The 24,717-nt window shown below is 37.5% G+C and overlaps 2 protein-coding genes across 3 annotated transcripts in view; one reads left to right on the plus strand and one right to left on the minus strand.

Moving 5' to 3' along the window:
* MED12L (mediator complex subunit 12 like) overlaps positions 1 to 24,717 on the minus strand; it is a 322,246-nt gene that overhangs the window by 63,776 nt on the left and 233,753 nt on the right. The window contains exons 14-18 of the mRNA XM_012812967.1: positions 10,063 to 10,213; positions 4,993 to 5,111; positions 4,221 to 4,364; positions 2,919 to 3,082; positions 217 to 348 (exon numbers count right to left, since the gene is read on the minus strand). Coding sequence (XP_012668421.1) covers positions 217 to 348; positions 2,919 to 3,082; positions 4,221 to 4,364; positions 4,993 to 5,111; positions 10,063 to 10,213 — 710 coding nt within the window. The remainder of the gene's footprint in view (positions 1 to 216; positions 349 to 2,918; positions 3,083 to 4,220; positions 4,365 to 4,992; positions 5,112 to 10,062; positions 10,214 to 24,717) is intronic.
* P2RY12 (purinergic receptor P2Y12) lies at positions 18,031 to 21,383 on the plus strand. 2 transcript variants are annotated; one of them, XM_003802187.2, is made up of 2 exons: positions 18,031 to 18,199; positions 20,219 to 21,383. In XM_003802187.2, exon 2 carries the CDS (start codon positions 20,229 to 20,231, stop codon positions 21,252 to 21,254), a length of 1,026 nt encoding a protein of 341 aa, XP_003802235.1. In that variant the 5' UTR covers positions 18,031 to 18,199; positions 20,219 to 20,228; the 3' UTR covers positions 21,255 to 21,383. The 2 variants fall into 2 exon arrangements, with proteins under 2 accessions (XP_003802235.1, XP_012668428.2); XM_012812974.2 differs by having other exon boundaries at positions 18,090 to 18,194; positions 20,215 to 21,276.

The following is a 24,717-nucleotide window of genomic DNA, read 5'->3' on the forward strand; positions in this document are numbered from 1 at the left end:
AAAAAAAAAAAAAATTTATATTGTGTAATGATCTATTTTTTATTGCCATTATGTATTTTCATATTCATCTTAAGGAAATCTTGAATATATCAAAACTGTTGTCTAACGGACATGATTATAATTAGTTTTCATGATTAAAAAGGATGCCAGTGCTGGTGGGGGTCTGTAACAAGCACCGGCCTGATCCCATTTCTCTTCTGATTTTCTTTTACCCACCTGAAGAGGTCTCCGAATTTACTTCTGAGGTGGCTACATGAGACATAGAGATCATAGAGGTAGGCTAGGATGCATCTTTCAGGAGAGGAACATTCTGAGGGGTTGACGACGTGCTTTACCACACCACATAACCTGGGGGGGAAACACACGAAGAAATGAGACAGGAGTTTGGATAAGACGGATGCTACCATTTGATTCTTTCAGAATGAGGACATGTCCACGAATAAAAGCTATCAGATTACTGAAACTATCTTTACAGCAAATAGGGAATAATTAAATACAATACTAGATATCAGAAATACTAGATATTAGAAAAATTCTTGAGAATTGTCATTGATAATAAGAACCAAAACCAATGGAGGAAATTCCTCCTCATAAAAGGAGGGTATAGAGGAATTCGTCTATTAAGTTGCTATGACAAAGACAAAAAAAGAAAGTTGTAGCAGAGAATCTCTCTCAGTAGAAACATTCAAAAATTCAGTCAGTTGGGCAGGATTCCAACTTTACTCCTTTGTAAAGGAGCAAGTCTTCAAATTGGTAAATCTGGGACATCCATTTTCAAGAGTATGAGTTATTTCTGGCATGGACTTGATGAATTCATGATTTGGAGTCACGTTCCCCTTGTTCAGTAAACAAGAAATACATTTTTCTTATTTTACATAAGAAGATATAGACCCTTCTGTTTAGCAGCATTCTCTATAAGTCCTTTAATTCAGAAGTACCATTATTAATCCAGTTCTGTGCGATTATTTTTCACCAATCAGAACTGTAGGCTTCTTCCTACATATGAACTTCTAGAGTTCATATGACACACAAGTCCATGCAGCACAGAAATAAACGCTAGTGGTCCATCCACCCATCTGTGAGTCTGATTCTGCTACCATCTTAAGCATTGCTACAAGATTCAGCTATAACACTACACCTAATAGCATCACGGGTGGCTCAGATGAAAGCTGAAAAGGGCTTCGGAAATCATCTGGTTCACCTTCCTCACTGCACAAAGAGGTTCTGAGGTGCAGAAAGATGAAGTGACTTGCTCAAAGGCAAAGAGCCAGCTCACAGCAGAAGTTAAGAGCAGAACTCAGGGCTTCGGAATCCCAGACCAGACCTCTCTCCACTATTCAGGGAAAAGCAGGAGACCTTAGGAGGTACCAGCCAAGTTTCTTAGGAATCCCTCATACAGCAATCAATACTTCCTCAACTTCTTTGATGTGTCAGAAACAAGGAAAACATGAAACATGGGAACCAGTATAATTATCCACATAAGTACAATAATAGTAATGAGAAAAAGGACTTATGACATAAAGTAAATGCTAAAAAGTCGGAGGCTGGGCAGGGTGGGTCACACCTGTAAGCCTCGAACTCTGGAAGGCCAAGGTGAATGGACTGCGTGAGGTGAGGACTTCAAGGCCACCCTGGGCAAGAAACAGAACCTATCTCTACTAACAAAAGAAAAAACTAGGCAAGTTTTGTGGTGGCCCCATCTGGTGGCCTGTAGTCCCAGTTCCTTGAAAGGCTGAAGCAAGAGGATCACTTGAGCCCAGGAGTGTAAGGTTGCTGTGAGCTAGGATGATGCCAGGACACTCTAACCTGGGCAACAGAGTAGGTGAGACTATGTCTTTAAAAAAAAAAAAAGAAAAGAAAAAAAGACGGTAAGATACAGATTCAGTCGCATGAATAAGGTCCAAGGTAAGATACAGATTAGGTAGCATGAATGAGGTCTGTTCTGTCCAAGGTAGAAAGATAAAAATCTGTGAGATTTTAGGTAGGTGGGATTGGGTACATAACTTCAGCAATCACTACATATAACAAGCCCAAGTCTCAGTTTTTGGACCTAAAGAATGACACCAAAAATTAAAAGGTAAAGGTTACTAATTAATTTTGTATTTTCTTAATCCTCGGATCAGTATCTTCTTATTCTTGTAAGGTTTGGGCCTGTGTCAGACTTCACTATCAGATTTTACTCCTAATGTACATTGCCTTTACTTCCTAATGAAGCACTCCCTTTTCCTCCAGAAGAGCTTCTGGTAACCTGACCCCACTCAAGAATAAAGTATAAACTGATTGCATATGCTAGATTGTTTCTTTTTTAAAGGTACATGAAACCAAAGAACCCAATGATTCTTTTGAGCACAGGAGGAAAAATGGAGGAAGATGAAAAAATAGGCTGTCCTTTTTTAAGAACTTCACAAGAAAGTGGGGAGGGGACAAAAAGCAGTTTAAGTAGGTTTTCGAGAGCTTCTTGGACTGCTCTGGCCCCCTTAATCTTAGTCTCTAATGGGGGCTGTTTGGTAATTCCTTAGTCCAGCTTCACTAGTGCTAAAACGGAAAAGACTAAGAATGAAGAAAGTCATTTGTTTTAGGGTAACTCTAAATAGACAAATGAAACTGAAGACCAAAATGTCTAAGATGCAAAGCTTATGTGGTGTCAGAGTCTCTGAATATAACTGAAATCATATGAACGAAGAATTCACAAGTGTTCACTGTTGCTAAGCCATGATGCTGGATACTCTCAGAAATGAGGGGGAGGGAAGGCAGGGAAGAAGGGAGGAAGAAATTATACCTCATTAAAAAGAACATACCCAACATGCCTGAATCTCCAAATACTCTTTAACTATGTTTTTATTGAGACAAACTATTTTTATCTTAAAACTATCATAATGTTTCATCACAGTTGGGAAACCAAACATCTGTATACCAACCCTTCAAACACCTGGGCTGTCTGATCAGGATTCAGGATTAGACAACTGTGATACCGCCTGAGAACAGCCACGATGCAGACACACAGTCCCGTTGTGTAACTTCCTGCCAGGCTGGAGGATTTTAGGAGCAGTTCAGCTTCCACAACGCTCAGTTCATTTAGCAACTATGATAAGAAAAAAGATTGCATAAAAATGTAGGTGCTAAACGGGACAGGAAAGATATTTAATAAACCATGAATATACTGAGCCATCTTAATATAACTTTAGAAAACACACCCCAATTAATTGGTTTTTTTTTTTTTAATTTTTACTCCTATTCTAATTTACAGACTTCTTGTTCTGTCTAGACACCAGGATACATATAATCAGGAAGTACTCGGTACGGAAATAAGTTACTGAAACTTTATGGCAGTACACATTTCTGGACTGGATAATTTTAGAGAACAGCCTCACTCCTCACTTCTTCCTCCCTTTTCCCCTTCTAAAAAGAAGTTATTTGGTCATTATTTTCTTTTTATTAGCAGTTAACACCTCCTATGGAATAAGCAATGGAAACTAAGTCATCTTTCTATTTGTTAATACCAGGAGATAATGAATGAATTAAAATACAATGTAAAAATATAGTGAGATAAGTGGCCAGCCGTGGTGGCTCACACCTGTAATCTCAGCACGCTGGAAGGCCAAGGTGGGAAGATTGCTGGAGCTCAGAAATTTTCAGTAATTCAAGACCAGCCTGAGCAAGAACCAGACCCCTCTCTACTAAAAACAGAAAAACTATCCAGGTGTTGTGGTGGGGCCTACAGTCCCAGCTACCTGGGAGGCTAAGGCAAGGAGATTGCTCAACCCCGAGAGTTTGAGGATGCTGTGAGCAATGACGCCATGACACTCTACTCAGAACAATAGAGTGAGATTCCATCTCAAAAAAAAGGACTCTACTGAGATAAATCAAATTACAAAAGTTTCTCTTTCTTTTAATCTAAAATATACTCTGTTACAGAAAGGAAATAAACTTTCATCTTTCCTTAAGTAAAAGAATAAAAGACCAAAAAATCATCGAAACCTCTAACATTTTAAAACAATATGTATTTTAGCATTAGTTGTAATTACGTAACAGAGAACTATAAACACAGCTACAATTAAACTGCTAGTTGTCCAGCGTTCGTTCAGAATGTCTGAGTTATGCGAACAAGGTGCTGTGTCCTTAAGACAGTGTTAATGCACAACACCTGGGTGACTGAAAACTGCAAGATGCCTGGTAGGTTTGCTTTCCTAAACATAAGAGAAATATGGCCGTTTTGACACCTGTATAGCAAAGTCGATTAGTCCATTGATGTTCAGTGCTGGCTCCATGAGATCAAAGATGAGCTGAATGTGGTGAGCCAGAGGGAGATGATAGGACGTCCCTGAGGCAAAGCTTGTGATTTGTTCCAGCACGTTGTTAGAGATCTGTGCAAATAATGGTGAAAATAATCATAACATCAATATTCCAAACAACCTTTTACTTTGGTAAATGATTCTAATTTCATAAGTGAACCATCTGAATTTATGTTAATTCTATTTAGATGAAAGTTAAAACACACTACTACAGAAACCAAGAAAATATACTAATCAAGTAAGTTTCTTACAACAACTATAACTTGAAGAAATATCACAACTTGTCATTAAAGGTCTTGACTGTCCTACTGGTTTGAAGTTGAAGAATGGCTACAAATGTTACTTTGAGAATGTCTATTTGAATATCAATGGATTTATAAAGAAAAACGTATTTGGTTAATTTTCAGTTGTATAATATTTAACTTCAGTCGTCAACAGATTTCTCCCTTATCAATAGCAATGCAGGACCAAAAACTGATGACTTAAGTATTGCATTGGGGATTATCTTATATAGTACCATCATTATAAGGCAAAACTATTTACATGATAAATCACTTAAAAATGAACTGCCCAACAGTAAATAAATAAGTAATAAATAAGATGTATTTATTAAACCAACTGAGGCTTAAAACATATAGCATGAAAGAAACCCTTAATAGGATTATTCCAAATGCATAATAAATCAGCTTTAAATGACTACCTGAGAGGTGACTTGATGCTGATCAAAATACGAAAGGAGCTGGAGTTTTGTGAACACAGTCTCCAAGGTTGGAAATGCCTCTTGCTTGTTTTTCCTAGATTTTTGTCCATCATCCCCACCTAAGGAAAATATAAAGTAGATAAGTTATTTACCATGTCATAGGAGCTCTGGACTTTTTTAATGCATACCTTTTACTGAGGATTAACACACATACAGAAAGTGCACAAATGCTTTGACTTTCTAGAAAATAAATGCACCCAGGTAACGAGACCCAAATCACGAAATAACATTCCAGAAACCCTGCCAGTCTCCCTAGTGACTTCTCCCTCCCTAAGGGACTGAGGTCCTGACTTCTAACGTGTGGAATTACTACTGCCCACTTTGTAATTTTACATAGATTGAGTTATACATTAGATGATTTTCACTTCTGGCATCATTCACTCGGTATCATGCTTCCAAGATTGATTCCTACTGTTGAAATAATGTTAATGTGTTCTAAAATTTAATCCTCACTGTGCACAGTATTCCAACGTGTGACTATACTGCCATTTATTCATTCTAGTGAATGGGTGCTAAATTTTAGCTAATGTGCCTTTGTGAACATTCCTAACTAAATGACTTCTAAATTAAGACGATATGCACAATGAAGGCAGGGAGAGACCCAATCAGCCTCAGTTCACATAATTGGCACCTTTTTGGGGGACTCACCTTGATATTCACTGAAACGGTTTAATACGTTACGCCCCCCTTAAAAAATACTGACATGATTCTTAACTTTAAGGGCAACAAGAAATTAATTCACTCCACTTTATATGGGAAAGTGCTACATTTGTCAATTCGGCATTAAGAAACTTGAAGAAAATTTCACTTAAACATTGCTTATTACATTGCTTATTCCTCATGGACTCTTGTTTTAATAGTTTTTTTTTCCTTCAATAAAATCCAAAAAGAGATTCAAAGCTCTTTTTAAACATTTTTAATATATGTAATTACAAAGATAAATCTAAAAACAAAGAAAGCTGGACTATATATGATCTCTAAAGTCATTTCTAACTCTAATTCTCTAACTAGTTAAAAGACAAGTGCTGTACAACTCGCACTGCCTTGGGATTTGGGAACATTCAGTTTCAGAAAAGAAATGTCACCTGACGGTTTTCACTGTTAAAGACACAAAAAGTGAACAAGATTTCACTAAACTCAAATATATCTTAACAACAGCAAATGTAATATAATATCCAAAGACATGTCTCTTTTTACGTGTCTTTTAAGTAATTATTGTTTAGCGCCAAAAACCAAATAAAGAAAGAAATAAAACTTGAAAACAGAGTATATCAGAATTAAAAGGTCCTGTAGTAACAGCAGCTACAAGCCTATACCATTTTTGGCAGAAGAAGAACTAATACATTCATTAATCCTTCTTTTTAAGGATCTACTCTCAAAAGTACAAATTATGCCTGGAATTTGGCCTTCACCACAGCTGCTCACATGTCATGAGCATGTTTAAAATATCATTTACCAACAACTTTGACCCAAGGCGGAAGAGCTCACATCAATTGCCTTGTGTACAAAATACTTTAGAAGTGGAGTTAATGTATGAATTCAGTCCTTTCTGGGACCAAGACAAACAAAAACAACATACTCGAGGAAGGTGATCCACCTAAGATTTCCCAAATGCACCTTTTTCTTTATGTTAATAAGCTCCATTTACTGCTAACTTCTTCAAACCTCATGTAAAAAGATGTAATTGATTCCTGGCTATATATATATCCACTTAATAGAAAACTCTAAGAAATTAGTAGTGGCTCTCAATGAAATACTTTAACGATATTTACATAAGTAACAATGCCATAATACAGAGACTGTCCTCATCTGTTTTATGTTAAATTTGCTTTCATAGCATATATTACTGCTCTTTTGTTGCTTAATTTTGATTTTCATCTTTAGAAATCTTTAAGTCCTGAACGTTTTAAAGATTGTTATGGTAAACTTCATTAAAATTTTCAAAAGACACACCAAAAAAGATGACTAGTTAATACAATGGGAAAATTAACCTTTAAAAAAAAAAAAAGAGAGAGAGAGAGAGATAAAAGTTTTGCTCCGTCATCTAGGCTGAAGTACAGAGGAAAGATCACATAGCTCACAGTAGCTTCAAACTCCTGGGCTCAAGGGATCCTCTTGCCTGAGCTTCCTGAGTAGTCCCAGCTTTTTTGTTATATAAACAAGGTCTAGTGATACTGTTCAGGTTCATCTTGAACTCCTGGCTACAAACAATCGTCCCATGTCACTAGGATTACGGTTCTGAGCCACCAACACCTCCAGAAAGTGAATTTGACAATTCAACCAGAAATGTTATTTAAACTTTAGATTATAAATCTCCCTAGGTAAGGCCAGACTTGAGTTGATTCCTCACAATTTTACTTTTATGTTTTCCTAGAAAGCAAACACATGCCAACACAAGCTCTGTTTTCCATACCAGGCCTCATTTTGCTGGAAAAAAAGAAAAGTGGGCAAATTTCCATTAATCTGAAGTACAATTAGCTATCTTCTGGTGCATCTACCATGTTTTCAATAGTGATTTAAAACTAAAACTGTTTACTAGAAGGCAGCTCACTATATCACAAATTAACATCTTTCTGGTAAAGGAATGTTATCTAAAATGAAGAAAAGACAAAAATACTCTGCCAAATGCTGTTCCACAGTGGTGTTTCTATGTGAACATCCCTCTAATCCAAAAATCCTAAATCTGAAGTGCTTAAAAATCTGAAACTTTTTGAGTATAGACATGATGCCATGAGTGGAAAATTCTATGCCTCAACTCGTGACAGAGTGCACAGGTGTTAAGGCTGGCGTGGTGGCTCACACCTGTAATCCTAGCAGTCTGAGAGGCTGGGGTGGGTGGATTGCCTGAGCTCACGAGTTCAAGACCAGCCTGAGCAAAACCAAGACCCCTTCTCTAATAAAAACAAAAAACTAGCTGGGCATTGTCGTGGGTGCCTATATATTCCCAGCTACTCAGGAGGCTTAACTCTTGTTTGAGCCCAAGAATTAGAGGTTGCTGTAACCTATGACACCACAGCACTCTCAGGCTGACAGAGTGAGACTCTGTCTGAACAAAACAAAACAGGTACAAAACATCCCCAAGGGAAAAATAAAATTACTTTCAGGCTATGTGTATAAGGTGTATGTGAAACATAAATGAATCCATGTTAAGGCCTGACTCTCAACTACATGCTAGCTCATTTTGCATATGCAAATATTCCAAGATCTGAAAATATCCAAAATCTGAGAAACTTTTGGTCCCAAGCATTTGGATAGGGAACTCAACCTACATCTGAAAAAGCATAACAGGACAATGATTCTCTCTTGAGTTAATATGCTAGAACCGCCCACTTAAGGGCTGGTACGAAGATTAAAAAGGCGTTTTTATAGCAAGGCATTAAAAACCATGTCAAGCCAAGTAAGCGGACTCACAGAAAAGAATGAAACCTTACTTCCTTCCCCTTCCCACCCTCCTTCAGCCTTTAAAACCCCAAATTGTACAGCATCTGGAAAGAAGGTCTAAAAGTAATTTAGATGAGATGGGTATTGCTGAACCTTTAAAATGCCCCTCCTTCCAAGAATATCAAAAGCAGTTTCAAATTGTCTTTGCCAGCTAGTTGGAGGGCTTCTAAATTCAACCTTCCTAATGTAATCTGTTTCCTCTTTTCTCTAAGAGAGAAAAAACAGCAAAATGACAGATACACAGTTTTCTTAGACAGAGCACCTTTTTTTCTAGCTTACTAACAACAAGCCAAGAACAGAAGCTTTCGTTTCCCTTTCTCAGCTCTCCCCCCAGAGAGCCAGTGCTGCTCAAGGTCCTTAGCTGGTGAGGGAAGGGAAACAGGAAATGTGATATCATGACATGAAGGTAGCTCTCCCTTCATGCACTAAGGCCTACAACCTCCAACATGTGATGCACAGAACACCATCTGTATCTGAAAAACATGCTGTTCCTTGAATCATGTTTCTGTGTGTGCACCTTTGTTGACTATGAAGGTAAAATATTTGCATTTGTTTGCACAAGGTCTGACAATTAAGTTCACTACGTCTCCTTTGAAGTATTCCCTGGGCCATCTGGTGACCACAGTGATATTCAGCAATGAGGTCGATAATGCTTTTTCTCGGACGAGTTCATGGACTTAATTGTCATTCCTTGTACCTGACTTTCCTCCTGGGAAGATCTAGTGTGGAAAAGCTCTGGCAATTGATCTAGTTACTGTCTAAAGTCTGGATCCCCCGTGGAGAGATCCCCCCAAAAGCATATTGTTCTAAAGAACACAGAGATGGTTCACGCCATGTGTGGGAAGAATGTGGTTTACACAGGATAAACGCAAATTTCTTTTCTTTATATTATTTCAGTATTAGAAAAATAAACACCAGTGGTGGTAGTAGAGTATATAAAATGACATCATGTTTTAAGTAATCTGCATGCATAACGAAATAAACCCTGAAAGGAGTAATTAGGCAAATATGAAGTGGATAATTACAAAATTCCAATTATGCAATGTGCTGACATAATATAAAGGCACAGCTTTACTATAAAAACTATATGAAAAGGATGAGGAAAGAGCATTCCAAATAAAGAAGGCAGTACAGGGCAAAGACCCAATTGTCTATGTTATTTTAAATCACATAGTGACGTATGGGACCATCGCTGTCTACTGCAATTGTATTTCAAAACCGGCAAATACACCAGCATGATTTTTAATTAATATGGCATAAAGAAATAGGAAGTGGACCTCTTCTAGCCTAGGGGGGGTTTCCAACTTGTCCTTCAATAACTCATGTATTGCTACTGTACAAAATTTACAGAGTACCCAAGAGTAGAGCGTCTATCTACCTACAGAAGATAGTATTTTAACACAAGTATGACTATAAATGGAAAAATAGGTCATAAAATTTTAAATGTGCTTATTCACATTTAAAGGGACAGTCATTTGGGGGAGGAAACACTCTGGGGACAGTGATAAAGGCTGCCAGGGGGAAGACGAGAGACAGCTCAATAGGAGCAAACACAAGAAGGCCCTTTACCCCCCGACGTCTCTGTGGTGCTCTTCTTATTTAGGATTTTCAGGATATCTTTGGTAATCTTCTTCAGCTGATGCCTTGCCTCCTCCCGCTCTTTGCCAACTCCATAGAGAAGGATTGTGCGCTGGTTACATTCATGACTTGAAGATTCATCCTGGAAAACAGAAAATGCACTCTGAGACCCGTGGCTGCAGGGGTGGGGTTGCATTTCTCAGCCCTGCCAGGCTCTAACCCCAGCCTCTCCACGCTGGCCTGCGGTGGTGGCATCCTGCCCTCCCTTCAACTCATCTCTACCTCCGCTGGCAACACCCTTGTTTTTCCAGTTTGGATCTTGCTAAAGTTAAAAACAAACCAAAAAAAGTGTCAACTGACCTGACATGTAAGTAGAAGCACTTGGTGTGGGTGGACCCTGCAGAGTAAGTCTTGGCTACTGAAAAACTTTTCATTGTTTAAAACTGAACGTGGTCTTAACTGCACATCAACTGTCTAGACGTACTTTTCCTTTAATGGGAGTTTTATTTCTATGTCAGTCTGCTCATATATATATACATCCATACATAGACAGCAGTAACAAATAGTTTATATATAGGAAAACGATCATGCTAAGATCCTCAAACATTTTTAGAAAAAAAGACTCCCTTTACTTCCAAGTGGACTATGTGAGATACAAGCGTGTTTATTTCCAAATTACAAAACAATGAAGCGTGGAGGTCTCATTAGGTGGGAGATAAACAGTTAAAAATAAATGCAAACATGTTCTGACACCGCCAAGCTTCCCTTCCGGACCACCTCGCCACTTCCACCTAAGAGGCACAGCGAATCCAGACATGGCTCTTTTCCACCACACGCAAATTATTTACAGCATAACAAAAACATACACACACCACTGAACACAGTCCTCAGCCAAAGTTAAGTAGTCCTCTCGTATCCCAGGGTTTGGATTTTCCTCTTCTAATTTCTCCCTTGGATCTTACTTACATCTCCCATTTTCGTAGTGAATTTCTAGCTGCAGCCTTCACACTGTATCATCTCCTTACTCTCTGTACAGCTTCCCCCAGGCCAGGTGCTTGCCCTTCCTATCAGTGTCTATCTCACTTCCTGAGGACCTGACATGAGAACAGAACTTCTTGTGGAGGAAACAGACTGCAGCCTGCTCAGGATCAGCAGTGGCTGCAACAAGCAGCAAGAATCTTGGCGGGGAGAGCTCCGGCGTTTGCCCTGGAGTACTTCCCACGTGTACTCTGCACAAAGTGGAATTTTACGGCTGCAACCTCAAATGAGGAGCCTGTTTTCTCTCTGATTCGGTCGTTTTGCTTTCAGTCTCTTTCAGGCACATGTTTGCCACCACTTCCCATGGCACTGGTTCCTTTTATTCAATGCTACCAGAACTAGACATTTTTAACTCCTTCCCATCTATCTTGCCACACCTCTACTCCCAAATAATTCTTAATGTTTCAAGCGTTCAAATGCCTCTTTAAAGAGAGAGAGGAAAAAAAAAAAAAGCTATGAGCAAATTTCCCGCAGAATCTGTTCTTATTTAACATTCTGAGTATCTGAATCTCTCCCAAATTTTCCAAAGATAGACCTAACTGTAGGATAAAAATCAACTTCACAGGAGACTGCACATGTGAATGAGCTGAGCTGGGTGCGGATCTCCAGTTTATACAGTTGTTACAGAGCATTCCCGATGCATTTCTTTTTGTCTGGCAGAATGTGTGCACATAAGTCCTATGAAGGAAAAGCAGAGCATTGAGAAAAGTGTACAAACCTAGGCCGTGCTGGGAAGGTGCCTGGGCCACTGTTTTTAGTTAAGACACATCTCTAATGATCCCGATGTAAATGTCTGTGTGAGGGGTGATCAACAGAATGTAGCAAGATTACTCCAAAACTGCTCATGTGGTATTTAAGGCCAGACAAGATACTAGAAACCCTGAGAAAATGGAAGGATGAGTGTTTCCTTCTATTTTTTTCCCCAGAACACAGATTCTGGGAAGTATACGAGTAGTATCCCCAGACCTAGAGTCCAAATGGGGGTGACAATGGAAGGCAGCCTGGAAAGATCCACGCTCATCACAACCACGCAGGATCACGGGGGGGCCCACACTGCACCATCAATAACAGCCCTAGCTGGGGGCTAAGAGAGCTATGACCACAAGCTAGTTCTGCCACTTGCCAACTCCAAAATCCCAAACAATGAACCTTTCTAACCATCAGATGCTTCCTCTGGAAAACTGGGTAACACATCTTTCTGGTAACGCTTTGGTGAAAATGTTTGAGACTTAACGTATATAAAATGCTAGGACCACACTGGACACAGAGCTCACTCCTGCAAATTCATATTCTAGACTCTCTTGTACACACCCCACACCCTTGGGTACGGCATTGCTCAATATTTCCCCAAGGCCCTAGGGCACTTCCTTCCTTTGCTGTTCCTCTTTCCTCTGCCTAAAATACTCTCGGTGCCTCAATTTCACTTGCTGAAACACGATATACAAATAGCGTCAGGTCTTTCACTCTGTCACTCCAGTTCACTGATGTGCATTCCTAAAAGTAGAATCCACTTATTTTCTAGGTATTTATTTAATGCCTGTCTCCCCCATTAGCCTGCAAATTTTGCAAAAGAGTTCACGTATATTGTATTCATTTTTATATTCTACTTAATAGGCAATGAGTTGGCAATTAATATTTGATTATTAAATTAAGTACAGAGTAAGTGGACTGGTGAACAAACACATAGCACATGGAACAGGGCAGAGATGAAGATAATAAGAATGAGTTTTGTAGGAAACTTACCCTGATATAGGTGAGTGAGGAGAGAGCTGAAGGGAAGAGACAGAAAGAATAAAAATGTTTACAGGGTCAACCAAGTCTTAGCGGTGAAAATGAAGACTAAGAAGCCAAAGCAAGAGGTATCTGAAGGGAGTTAGAAGAGGTTCAGGCATCTGAATCCAGTGAGTAAATGTGCATCTCATAGAAAGTCAAAATGCACCCAATAGATACAATTTATTGGAGGAAAATTAGGAATATGATATTAGCACAGAGAGCTCTTGAATTTACCTATAACCATAAGGAGTTGGTAAGAGAGATTGAAGGAGACTGAAATGTATTATAAATGTACTGTGATTGTGTAACAGTTGGTTTGACGTGGGCACTAATGCAGAAGTGAGAGGTGAGGAATAAGAGCAACACATCAAGTCCTGAAAAGGGATGCAAAGTTTTCATCTTCTCTCTGGGAGAAAAGAGCCAAGGGGGATGAGCTGGTGAAGGGAGTAAATGAGCCATCAAATGATGCACAGTCACTCTAATAAGACAGACTGATAAGGCAAGGTCACAGAAAGGCAAGGGGACATATAAAAATGAGGGCCATTGACAAGGTCAAGTGGAGTTAAGAGGTCATAATGGATATGACTTCTTCGACTTGTTTACTTAAAAAACGACATGTGAACCTTAAAACAGAAGTTTTGCTAAAGTGATGGGGCAGAAAGCAGGAAACAAGGGGTTGAAGTAAGAGTTGATGGGGAAACAGTGAAGGGAGGGAAGTGACCCACGTGTGCCAGGAGCTGGGCATGAAGAAGTAGAGCTTGAGAGGAAAGAGAAAGTTGGTTACAATAACCGACATTGCACTCTTGCTTCTAACCGATGTCTCGGGGACATCTCCACAGAGCAAATCAAGGTTGAAGAGCAGATTAATTGATAAAGGGCCTTTGCACAGATTAATATACATAAAAAAAGGAAAGCCCTTTAGACCTGAACAAAGAAAATAAGGGAAAATCAGTGAAAATAAAGAGAAATTTGGGGATGAGAAACTCGAAGAAGCTCAAATGGGTTCATTGAGCTTGATATGCTCAGGGAGATAGGCCAAGAAGCAACGTCATGAGTTCAAAGGGTGGGGGATCAGAAAAGCAAAAACAGAATGAAGTGAGCTAGAAGAGAATGACTGGTGAACCTCTACAAGGGCTAGAAAGACGTTATTTATTTCTTATACTTAAAAGTTTCAGGAAAATTGTGATAGCTATTACTGCACCAGGCTTCAAAGTGAACAGGTAGAGACAAAGCTATACTATTTTCCATAAAACTGTAAGGTTTGTTTATATCAATTTTTTTTGCACAAGCCGAAAATGTACATGTCTTTAAATAGCAATTTACACAAAATCAGAATAAAGTCAACCCAAGAAAATGTGCCAAGTATTTCCAAAAGGATCAATGGTTTCTACTCTTCTAAGTTGGTGTTAATTTTGAAAGTAAGAATCTGAAATGAGCACCCAGATATTACTCTACTGGTTATTCCTGAAGGATATGTTTATTGGGTAGAGAAAAATGCCAGCTGAGAATCTATTATAGGAGAAGGCAAGCATCTCCTCTACGCTAGCTCACCTGCTGGCCTTGGGCTAAATCAGCCATCTTTTCTGTAAACGGAGTTTTGAAAGCCTCATGCTCCAAATCAATTACTTTCTTCCTTCGGATGTTATCTCATATTCACAAAAATTTAATTGATGAAGAAACTAGGAGGATGTATGCCCCCAACGCTGGTGGACTTAGTGTACTACAGGAATTAAAATAGATTTCTTGAGACAAATGCCCTAAGAAAGGAGAAAGGAAGTTAATTATAGATCTGCTTTAAATCATCCTTATTTGTTTAAACTAAGTGATTAGAAATGCTGCTAAAATGCGTGTTGACAAAAATGTGATGAGTGGTGAGATAAGATTGGTATGTTCTCCCATCAACTTCTTCATTTTTTTCTGATATTTAAACAATGTTCTAATAGTCATAGAATTTTACAATTACTAATATTCCCAAGGAGAAATAAAATCTCATTCTGAACGTGCTTCCTTTCTTCCATAACAAAGACAAAGCAGACGTACTTTTCTTTCTGAGAAAGCAAAATATACCATTTCATACTTCCAATGGTCTGTAGTTTAGTATGCTTAATGCAAACCCAGTATACATCATGAAGTAATATCCTACCTCATCTCTAAAAACCAGTCTCTTAAAAGAACATATTTAGTTCATTAAAAATATTATTTATTAAAATGCAAAACTTTTCTTTTGGTGGAATCTCTCACTATACCAAACCATTGTGTTTAAAATAAAATAACTTCCAATAAATGTTCTAATAGGAATAAGACTTGGGCTGGAGAGGAAGAATGACCATGCCCATGGATGAAGAAATTAAAACAAGGAAATGAGCATCTTTTTCTCATTAATAACTGTAACTGAACTAAAGTACCTTTTCTATAAATTAAGAAAATAGGAGACTGCCCAGGTACAGTGGTTTATGCCTGTAATCCTGGCATTCTGGGAGGCCAAAGCAAGCAGATTGCTTGAGGTCAGGAGTTAAAGACCAGCATGAGCAAGAATGAGTCCCCATCTCTACTAAATAAAGAAAAATGAGCCTGGTATTGTGGTGGGCACCTGTAGTCCCAGCTACTTGGGAAACTGAAATGGAAGAATCACTTGGGCCCAAGAGGTTGAGGTTGCTGTGGGTATCCCAGGGCAATAGGATGAGATTCTATCACACAAAAAAGAAAAGAGCAGAAAAACATAACTGGATTTGTAAGGGAAGGCTTTGTTCTACAGTAACTTATAGTTCACAGTATGACTGATGAGGGTTTAACTACATATATTCTAGTCCTTTTCTCTCAAGTAAAATACTGATGACTAGACTGTCACATAATTTAATCACAAGAGAGACCATTCTCTTTCGCTAAATACTCCGATGTCCAAGAATCTGTTGTATATCTAACCTAAATTTCTATACTCTGATGGATAAAGTCAACCTAATTCACATAACTCTGCACTACTTCAAACACATGCCCTAAATCAAAGTACTCATTAATGTCAAAATGACAATGTTTAGAGCCATAAACCATTAGAACTAAAAAAACTAAGAGCTAGACACATATCCTGATTACAGCATCTCTACCCTCCAGCCCAAAACTAGTTCTACAAGAACCCAGAGTTTAGAGTAATCCCATTGGAAGCAAATATTCTCAGATGGGTAGACGACTTTTAGAAGATTTGGTGAGATAAATAAACCAACTGAACCACTGAAAAGTAAAAATTCTATTCCTTTTTCTTAGAATCTCAATCTTAGTAAAAACACAAATCAATCAAATTCAGTTCTGTTCTAAATAGTAACATAATTATAAGCAGTATTGCTGATGTTATTTATTAATAAGAGGTTAAAGAATATCATTTAATGTGCTTTTATTCATATGATAATAAACTTTCATAAGCTGAGACACTTTTCACTAAAAGATGTTAATGATTTTTAAGGGTCAAGTGATCTAACTAGCAGTGATCCTCCAATTTAAAAAAAAAATGTTATCTGAGTTGGTTTGCAAAGAAGTGTGTGGTTGTAAGTTAAAATCATAGAAAAGACAATTAAAATAAACTCTCCATTTAACTTCACTCCTCTGATCCTCAGGTTCCATCATCCAAAGAATAGGGTATAGTATTTACTACAGAGAATAGTTGGGATAATAAAATGAGTTAATTCATGACAGTAAGAAATTACATAATGCCAATTATTATTCTGAAGTGTACACAGCATAACAGTTCTTTTAGAAGTATAATTGTGAGTCTCCAACAAGAAAAGTCAATTAAGATTTGTTTACAAACATTTAATTTAAAAATAAAAATAACTTAGTACAAACTTTTCTAAGACTTTAATATCAAACTAGTCCCTCTAAATGATCAACTGGTCAGGATATGTAACTGACAATTACAATGAGATGACTGAAATTCGCAGCTTGATTTCAAATTCTTAATGGCAAGAAAATGACTATATCCATTTAAAATCAGTGGTCCTCAAATTACAATTTGCTGAGCTCCACAGGGAAGGTTCCTTACCACTCAGGTGAAGGGTTAGAGCACCTCTGAGTTTCTCATACACTAAGCTCATACCCAAGAACGTACATCTCTAACCAGTTCCCAGGTGATGCTGAGATGCTGCTTTGTGTTTTACCAGCAACTATAGAAGATAGTTAACATTTAAAGATGTAGAAATACCCCAAACTCAGAATAACCAAACCCTGGGTTCATAGAAAAGGCATCTATCCAAAGGAGTCTACTGTTAAGAGGACAACATTACATTTCAAAGTATCAGTGGGCATGGGAGAGGGGTGCACAGGTGAGCACAGCAAAGGAGAATGAAGCAGCAAAATCTTTTCCTGTTCAATTCCCCCATACCATAGCCTTTGCCTTTTTGATTCAAAAGTTAAAGACCTGAACATAATGGTGATACAAGGATGTCATAGTGCAATGGTGTATTTTCCTAAAACTCAAAGGCAGGGAAAAAGAAAGACAAAAAATGTGATTGTTTTTAAATTCTATTTAAGAAAAGCATGAAGGACGCTTTATATAATAAGCCGGCAATGGATGTAACCCTGCTGGTTTTCTAATGTAATTCTGAAATCTGATAATTTATAATGGGAGGAAACTGTTTCACCTACAAAGGAGTTAATCAAACACAGATTTAAAATTATGACATTATTAACCGGGGGCGGGGGGGGGACACAAAGGGTAAGAGACTAAACATCCCCAAGCAGCACACATTTTGAGTTAATGTAATTATGCCTTAGAAGGAAATAAATCATCCAATGGTCAGCGCATTTCTTTTCAGGTACATAACCATCAAAAAACCAAGCTTGCAGCTTTCAGAAAACAGACTTTGAAGGCTTGATCTCAACTGGGATTTATCATTTGCATGGAAAATAATTTTAAAAAACTGCAAGTTATAAATCATCAACTCTATGGCAGGTTTCGGTGAAAAGCTGAGAGATTTTAAATGGATTTTTAAAAGATGACTTCTCAGCCACTTTTGCCCCACATTTCCCAGGAAATAAAAGCAGAAGTCTGAAAAGCAGGCAAATAGAAATTCAGTGTCTGCACAGCCTTGAGTCCGCAGTGTTTGAAGGTAATCGCTGCTTGTGAAGACCTCTTCTTCCTCTCTCTTCCTCTATTTCTCTCTAGAGCACTGAAGACTTTACTGATGAAGACTCGGCAAATTATCTGTCACCAAGAGGTGTGACAACTAGACTTAGACAATAAAAAGGAAAAAAACAGATGCAGGTTGCATTAACTACCACTTACTGGATATCTTCAAATCCTTCAGAATCAACAGAGCAACCAGGTAATGTTAATAGAGAAGTATTTGACAAGTCTATGTATTTATGGAATGATACCTGTCTACATTTTTCCCCAACTTTTCTTAAAATTGAATGCCTTACATAACAGTATCAATGCATGCGTGTACTTGAAATAAAAATTAAAATGCCAGAGACAATCATTAAGTTCTTTACCAAGAAAAATTATACAAAGAATGGAAATAAAATACAAATGGCCTTACTTATTTTACTGTGAGTATAAAATAGGATTTAAATATAGATAGAGGGAGCTGAAATTCTTGATGTCAGGAATACTTGTTATATCACTTATGTAAAATGAGAATTCATAAAGCAGAATTTCTAAAACAATTAGGGGATGAATACACAGATACAACAGCAAGATGGTTAAAATCAGTGATGTTATATAATATTGGGTTTTGTTTAATTTTTCCTTTTAAATAGCTAACCAGGAGGGAAGGCGTGGAAAATTGAAGCCATCCTGTAACAACATGATTCTTAACTGTTTTATTTAGAAGAATTCGGGATAGAAAAAAATAATTCCATTGACATGTGGGAGAATTTGTCATTTTTAAATCTTTTGCATGGAAATCATTTCTTTTTAATTTAGATATTTATGCTTTAAATGCTACTGTGTTTGATTATCAGAAATAATATTTTAAGTAGAACAAGCTTCATTTGACTTCAGTAGAATAAAAAGATAACAAATATCATCTTGAATTTCAAGACTTTGATACCAGACAGCATATTCAAGTTAATTATTACTCCACTTTAAAGCTGCCTATTATAAGAAATGTCATTTTGCCAAGAATGTGGTTTTGATATTTTATTATAACTACCATTATACACTCCAATAAATCTAAAAAGTATGTTTTGACTGTTGTAAGGAATGCCAACTGATAACCATATATGCATAGAACATATCCTTATAGTATTACTACTTTACAATTTTTACTTAATGATATTCTAGGTAAATGTATGTAGTATTTTTTTTTAATTTAAAGAGGAGTCCTTTTATTGAAGAGCCGACCAGCGACTGCCTCAGTCTCACAACGTGGGGTTTCTGAGAGCAGCCCCAAGTTGTCTGTGTCTCTTTTTTTTTTTTATTGAGCAATAGTAATAATAATGATGCAAAAAAAAGTAACATTCACATTGTCAAATAAGAGTATGTCTATTATACAATGTTTCGACTCTGAGGTTCAGTATGGAGTCATCAGTTAACTTCTTATTATTTTTTTTCCAAAGTCTCAAAAAATAGACAATCTTTATAAATAAAAATAAAAGATAATTTTAATGTATGTAGTAATTTTAAATACATGGAACAAGTTGGAAATAAGATATATATACGGTAAAATATCTGAAGCTAAATCAGGAGTCTAAATGAGGCCAATTTTTGAATGGATGACTTAGTAACATAGAGGCTAGAATACCTTTTAATTACAAAAAAAATAATTTTGGTTTTTTTTTTAAAATCTGATTCAGCATTTATTTAATAATTTTCCAAAGGGCGAGTCACACCAATTTCTTTACCTTTTTTAAATTAAAAATTGTAGAGGGTTATTATCAGTCCCTTCTCTCTCAAATACTTTGAGGGCACTAGAATAAAGGAAGCTTAGGAATAAGGATGGTGTAAGAAAAATCACTGCGAATAGAAACTAACAAAGACAGAAGGCATGGAAACGAGGCCAGAAGAGAGTGAAGTACTCTTTTCTGTATTTCTGTTACAAATATTCTGCCCAAATACTCCTGTACTAGCTTTTTATATGTAAGTGGGCTTTGACTAAGATGAAAAGAATACAAAGTATCCACAACCACATAATATACTTCAGACAGTTTCACAGGGACAAAATGTTTGTAGAGGTGCAGTATTTTGAGATTCAGTTTTCTGTGCCTCTAACTGCTGAAATAGAGATCAGATACCTCAATTTTTAGAGGAGGCTGTGTCTAAAAAACTTAAACACAGAGATGATAAAATAAACAACCTCAGACTGAAAATAACCGCCCTCCCTCCCTCCCTCCCTCTTCTAGGCAGCAGAGAAGAAATGCAGGCCATCAACAACCTCACCTCGGAGCCTGGGAACAGCAGTCTGTGCACCAGAGACCACAAAATCACCCAGGTGCTCTTCCCACTGCTCTACACTGTTCTGTTTTTTGTTGGACTCATCACAAACAGCCTGGCCATGAGGATTTTCTTTCAAATCCGCAGTAAATCAAACTTTATTATTTTCCTTAAGAACACAGTCATTTCTGACCTTCTCATGATCCTGACTTTTCCGTTCAAAATTCTTAGTGATGCCAAACTGGGAACGGGACCACTGAGAACCTTTGTGTGCCAAGTCACCTCCGTCATCTTTTACTTCACAATGTACATCAGCATTTCGTTCCTTGGACTGATAACAATTGATCGCTACCAGAAGACCACGAGGCCATTTCAGACAGCCAATCCCAGCAATCTCTTGGGGGCTAAGATTCTCTCCGTGCTCATCTGGGCCTTCATGTTCTTCATCTCTCTGCCTAACATGATTCTGACCAACAGGAGGCCAAGAGACAAGAATGTGAATAAATGCTCTTTCCTGAAATCAGAGTTTGGTCTGGTCTGGCATGAAATAGTGAATTACATCTGTCAAGTCATTTTCTGGATTAATTTTTTAATTGTCATTGTATGTTACACCCTCATTACAAAAGAACTATACAGGTCATATATAAGAACAAGGGGGGCGGGCAAAGTCCCCCGGAAAAAGGTGAATGTCAAAGTGTTCATTATCATTGCTGTATTCTTTATTTGTTTTGTGCCTTTCCATTTTGCCCGAATTCCTTACACCCTCAGCCAAACTCGGGATGTCTTTGACTGTGCTGCTGAGAATACTCTGTTCTACGTGAAGGAGAGCACTTTGTGGCTAACGTCCTTGAACGCGTGCCTGGACCCATTCATCTATTTTTTCCTTTGCAAATCCTTCAGAAATTCCTTGATAAGTATGCTGAAGTGTCCCAATTCTGCAACATCGTCTCAGGAAAACAGGAAAAAAGGACAGAACAGTGATGACCCCCGGGAAGAAACTCCAATGTAAACAAATTAATGGAGTAAATATTTCAATCCATCGGGGATCATAATTCCTTAAGTGAAAGCGCTATGTAAGTAAGAATTAACACTGACTAAACAATAATGAAGGGAATGACATTGACTCTTGAAAAAGTAATAGAAAACTACAAAAAGTTTTATTGACTTTTCCAGTAATGAGAGGTATCTTTAAATGTAGAAAATTAACCTAACCCATAGAAGCAGAACACACTGCATCCAACTGCCATTCTGCACACAAAACTACACAAAATCCATGATGTGTAGTTTTGCCAAAATGGGTAATCGTGTAATAATATCTACCTGCAATTTTTAAAATATACCATTGGCCATAATTTTTTCATAAACAATTAAGAAAGAATAAGCAACCTGATATAATCATCTTATCAAAAGTGATACCTAAGATGTATATGTGTGTATGTATATACCCTGGTCCCTACTGTGATACTTTTTATAAAAACTGAAGTGGTATATGCAAAGAATAATAAATACTAACTTTTCATTATTAGTCGAAACCTAAGGGATTTAAACTGAGATGATACTTGATTAGACTGAATTTTTTTAAATGGTCATTAAGGAGACAGAGATTTAAAGAATACCTTTTCCATAAAAAGCAAAAATATCAAAAGAAGTCATGCAAAGAGAGTTACTTTTATAATATTCTAATACTAGACAAAAAATATAAGTATTTCCTTCCTGCCAGAGCAACTGGTTTAACTAATATTTTGACATCAATGGATTTAATAGCATCATCGGTGCCTTTATTAACTAGCTTCTAGAAAGTACCTGCTATGTGGGTTAGTGGACATTTTCCCTTGGTGAGAAAAATTAAATAATAATGATGATGTTGCACAGCCTAACTACTAAGTGATTTGACTATCTGTTATACTATGTGTATAAAAAAATTTACATTAAACTGTGTGTCACACTTTGTTGTTATTTCTTTGTTCAGAAATAGATAGCATGATTCACCGTCCCATATACAACCACATCAAACCCACTGAATAATCACTACCAACACTTATTAAATGCTATTGTGCAAAATCTCATCTGAAGGTAACATCTTATCTCAGTAAGACCACATGCAAATGATAAATAAGCCAATAATAGAAATCCTTTTATACATACATGTTAGATACATTATAACATGGAGTGTGGTTCCATGCAAGCCACATTCGATATTTTTAATATAAACAAAATATGTATCACATGTAGAAGTTCATGTCACTTTTCTCAATTATGCATGATTCTCAAAGGTGATTTTCAAACAGAAGGAGGCCCAAATGCCAACAAGCCAATGCCGGCAGAAATAAAAAGTAAAGGTTGTAGTAAGTATAAAGAAGTTCACTGAACAACAGTGATAATCAGTTTTAACCTGACCCTCTCTAGGGATGTTCAACCTTTTTTCTTTTCTGCCACACATTCAAAGAATAAAGTTGTCTTGGGCCACAGATTAAGTACAAAAAACTAACATAAGCTGATCAGAAAAGAAAAAAAAACAAGGTCTGTGCATACTTTTCATGATGTCCAACACCACGAATAAGTGAAAAGTCCTCGTAAAATGAGGAGGGGGCCCACAGGCTGCAAAGTGGACACTCCTGCTTTACAGCTTTTAAGAGCTGAACACATTTAACTCCCCAAAAGGTATGTATTGTCACTCTTGTCACATTGCCTTTTCTGGCACTGCTACAAGCAAACACTGAATGTCAGGAAAGATACACACAGAGACTATTCTATAAGCATACAGGTTATTTGAGCTAGATGATAATCTAGAAATTTACCAATCCAACCTTTTTATTTTGCATATGACAAAACAAAGATCCAACCTTCACCCATCAAATCAGGAGTAGAGAATGGCTTGAAATTAATCCCATCAAAGTGTCAGGACTGCAGGGTAGACAAAGACTATCCGACTATCCACCATCTCTCTGAGATGACAGTTTCCACAAGAGGGGGGAAAAACACAAGTGCTCATGCTGTTATGATATTTTTATGAAGGTAACTGCGAAGCATTTGGAATTACCTATATTTTATAGGTATGTATATATAACCAGAAAATTTTACATTAAACTCTAAATCACCCTTGGGTGGAATTTCTTTATTCAAAAATATCAGACATCACATATACTCTTACATCAAATTGAACCCATTCAAGATAGTCTTAGAGATCAGTATTTATGAGTGCTCATGATACACAGAAAATGCCACTATCCTCCGGCTTTAGGTATTTAATATGTATAACCTCACATTTCACACTTTTTTTTTTAAAGTGAAGACAAATTCTGCAGAATCTGGTAAGGAAGCAAAACATTCAGAAGACGAGGCGACTAGTCTTGTCCATGCCTCGGCGGTTCACAAGTCCCAAGGAGGCCAGTTACTGGCGGTTTCTCTCCATGGTTTCTTACGGAAAACGTCTACAGCTAGCATTGGCAAGCTGCAGCACGCAAGCCAAATCTCAGCCCACTGCCTGACTGTATAGTTTGTGATCTAAGAATGCTTTTTAAAAAATATTCTGAATGCTGAATTGCTGCAGATACATAAGATTTTTACATATTTATGAGAGTAGAAAATGGCTACCAGAGTCTGGGAAAGGTTGGGGGGAGGAGGGGGAAAAAGGAGATGGTTAATGGGTACAGAATTAATAAGGTCTAGTGTTCAGTAGCATGAAAGAGTGACCAGAGTTAATAATTTAATGTATATTTCAAAATAATAAAGAGCAGAATTGGAGTATTTCTCACACAAAGAGATGATAAATGCTAGACGTGATGGATACCCCAATTACTCTGATATAGTCATTATTCTATGAGAATATTGCACATGCCCTCTTTCAAAAGAATACAACTTCATCACATAGGAGATTTATGGGAAATTCAAACTTTAGTGTTTCTAAGTAAGGTTTTATTGAAACACAGTTATGCCCATTTGGTTTTTAAATCTCTGGCTGCTTTTGTGCAATAACAATAGATCAGAGTCTTCGAGGCCCATAAAACGTACGAACTTCCCACTGGAAGGTTGCCTGCTCCTAGATCAATGCTTACAAAACAAAGACTCCTTCCTGCACACACGCAGGTGTTTCAGCAGCTTTGCACTGCTATGCTTGTAGCTCTGTCTGATCGCTGTGGGTCAGCAATGCCCCAGATGGGACTGCAATTCTGTCACTAGAAATTAAAATTTGGTGGCTTGGGACCCATCGCTCACTGGTTAGGGTACCGGCCACATCCCTTAGAGGTAGTAGGTTCGAATCCAGCATGGGCCTGCTAAACAGTGATGACAACAACAACAAAAATAGCCAGGCGTTGGGGCAGGTGCCTGTAGTCCCAGATACTTGGGAGGCTGAGGCAAGAGAATCACTTAAACCTAAGAGTTTGAGGTTGCTGTGAGCTGTGATGCCACAGCACTCTACCAAGGGCAACATAAAAGACTCATAAAGATTCTTTTTCCTCAGGAAAAAAAAA

Source organism: Otolemur garnettii, unplaced genomic scaffold (assembly GCF_000181295.1).
Source record: "Otolemur garnettii isolate 467f Iridium unplaced genomic scaffold, OtoGar3 scaffold00236, whole genome shotgun sequence".
Classification (NCBI taxonomy): domain Eukaryota; kingdom Metazoa; phylum Chordata; class Mammalia; order Primates; family Galagidae; genus Otolemur; species Otolemur garnettii.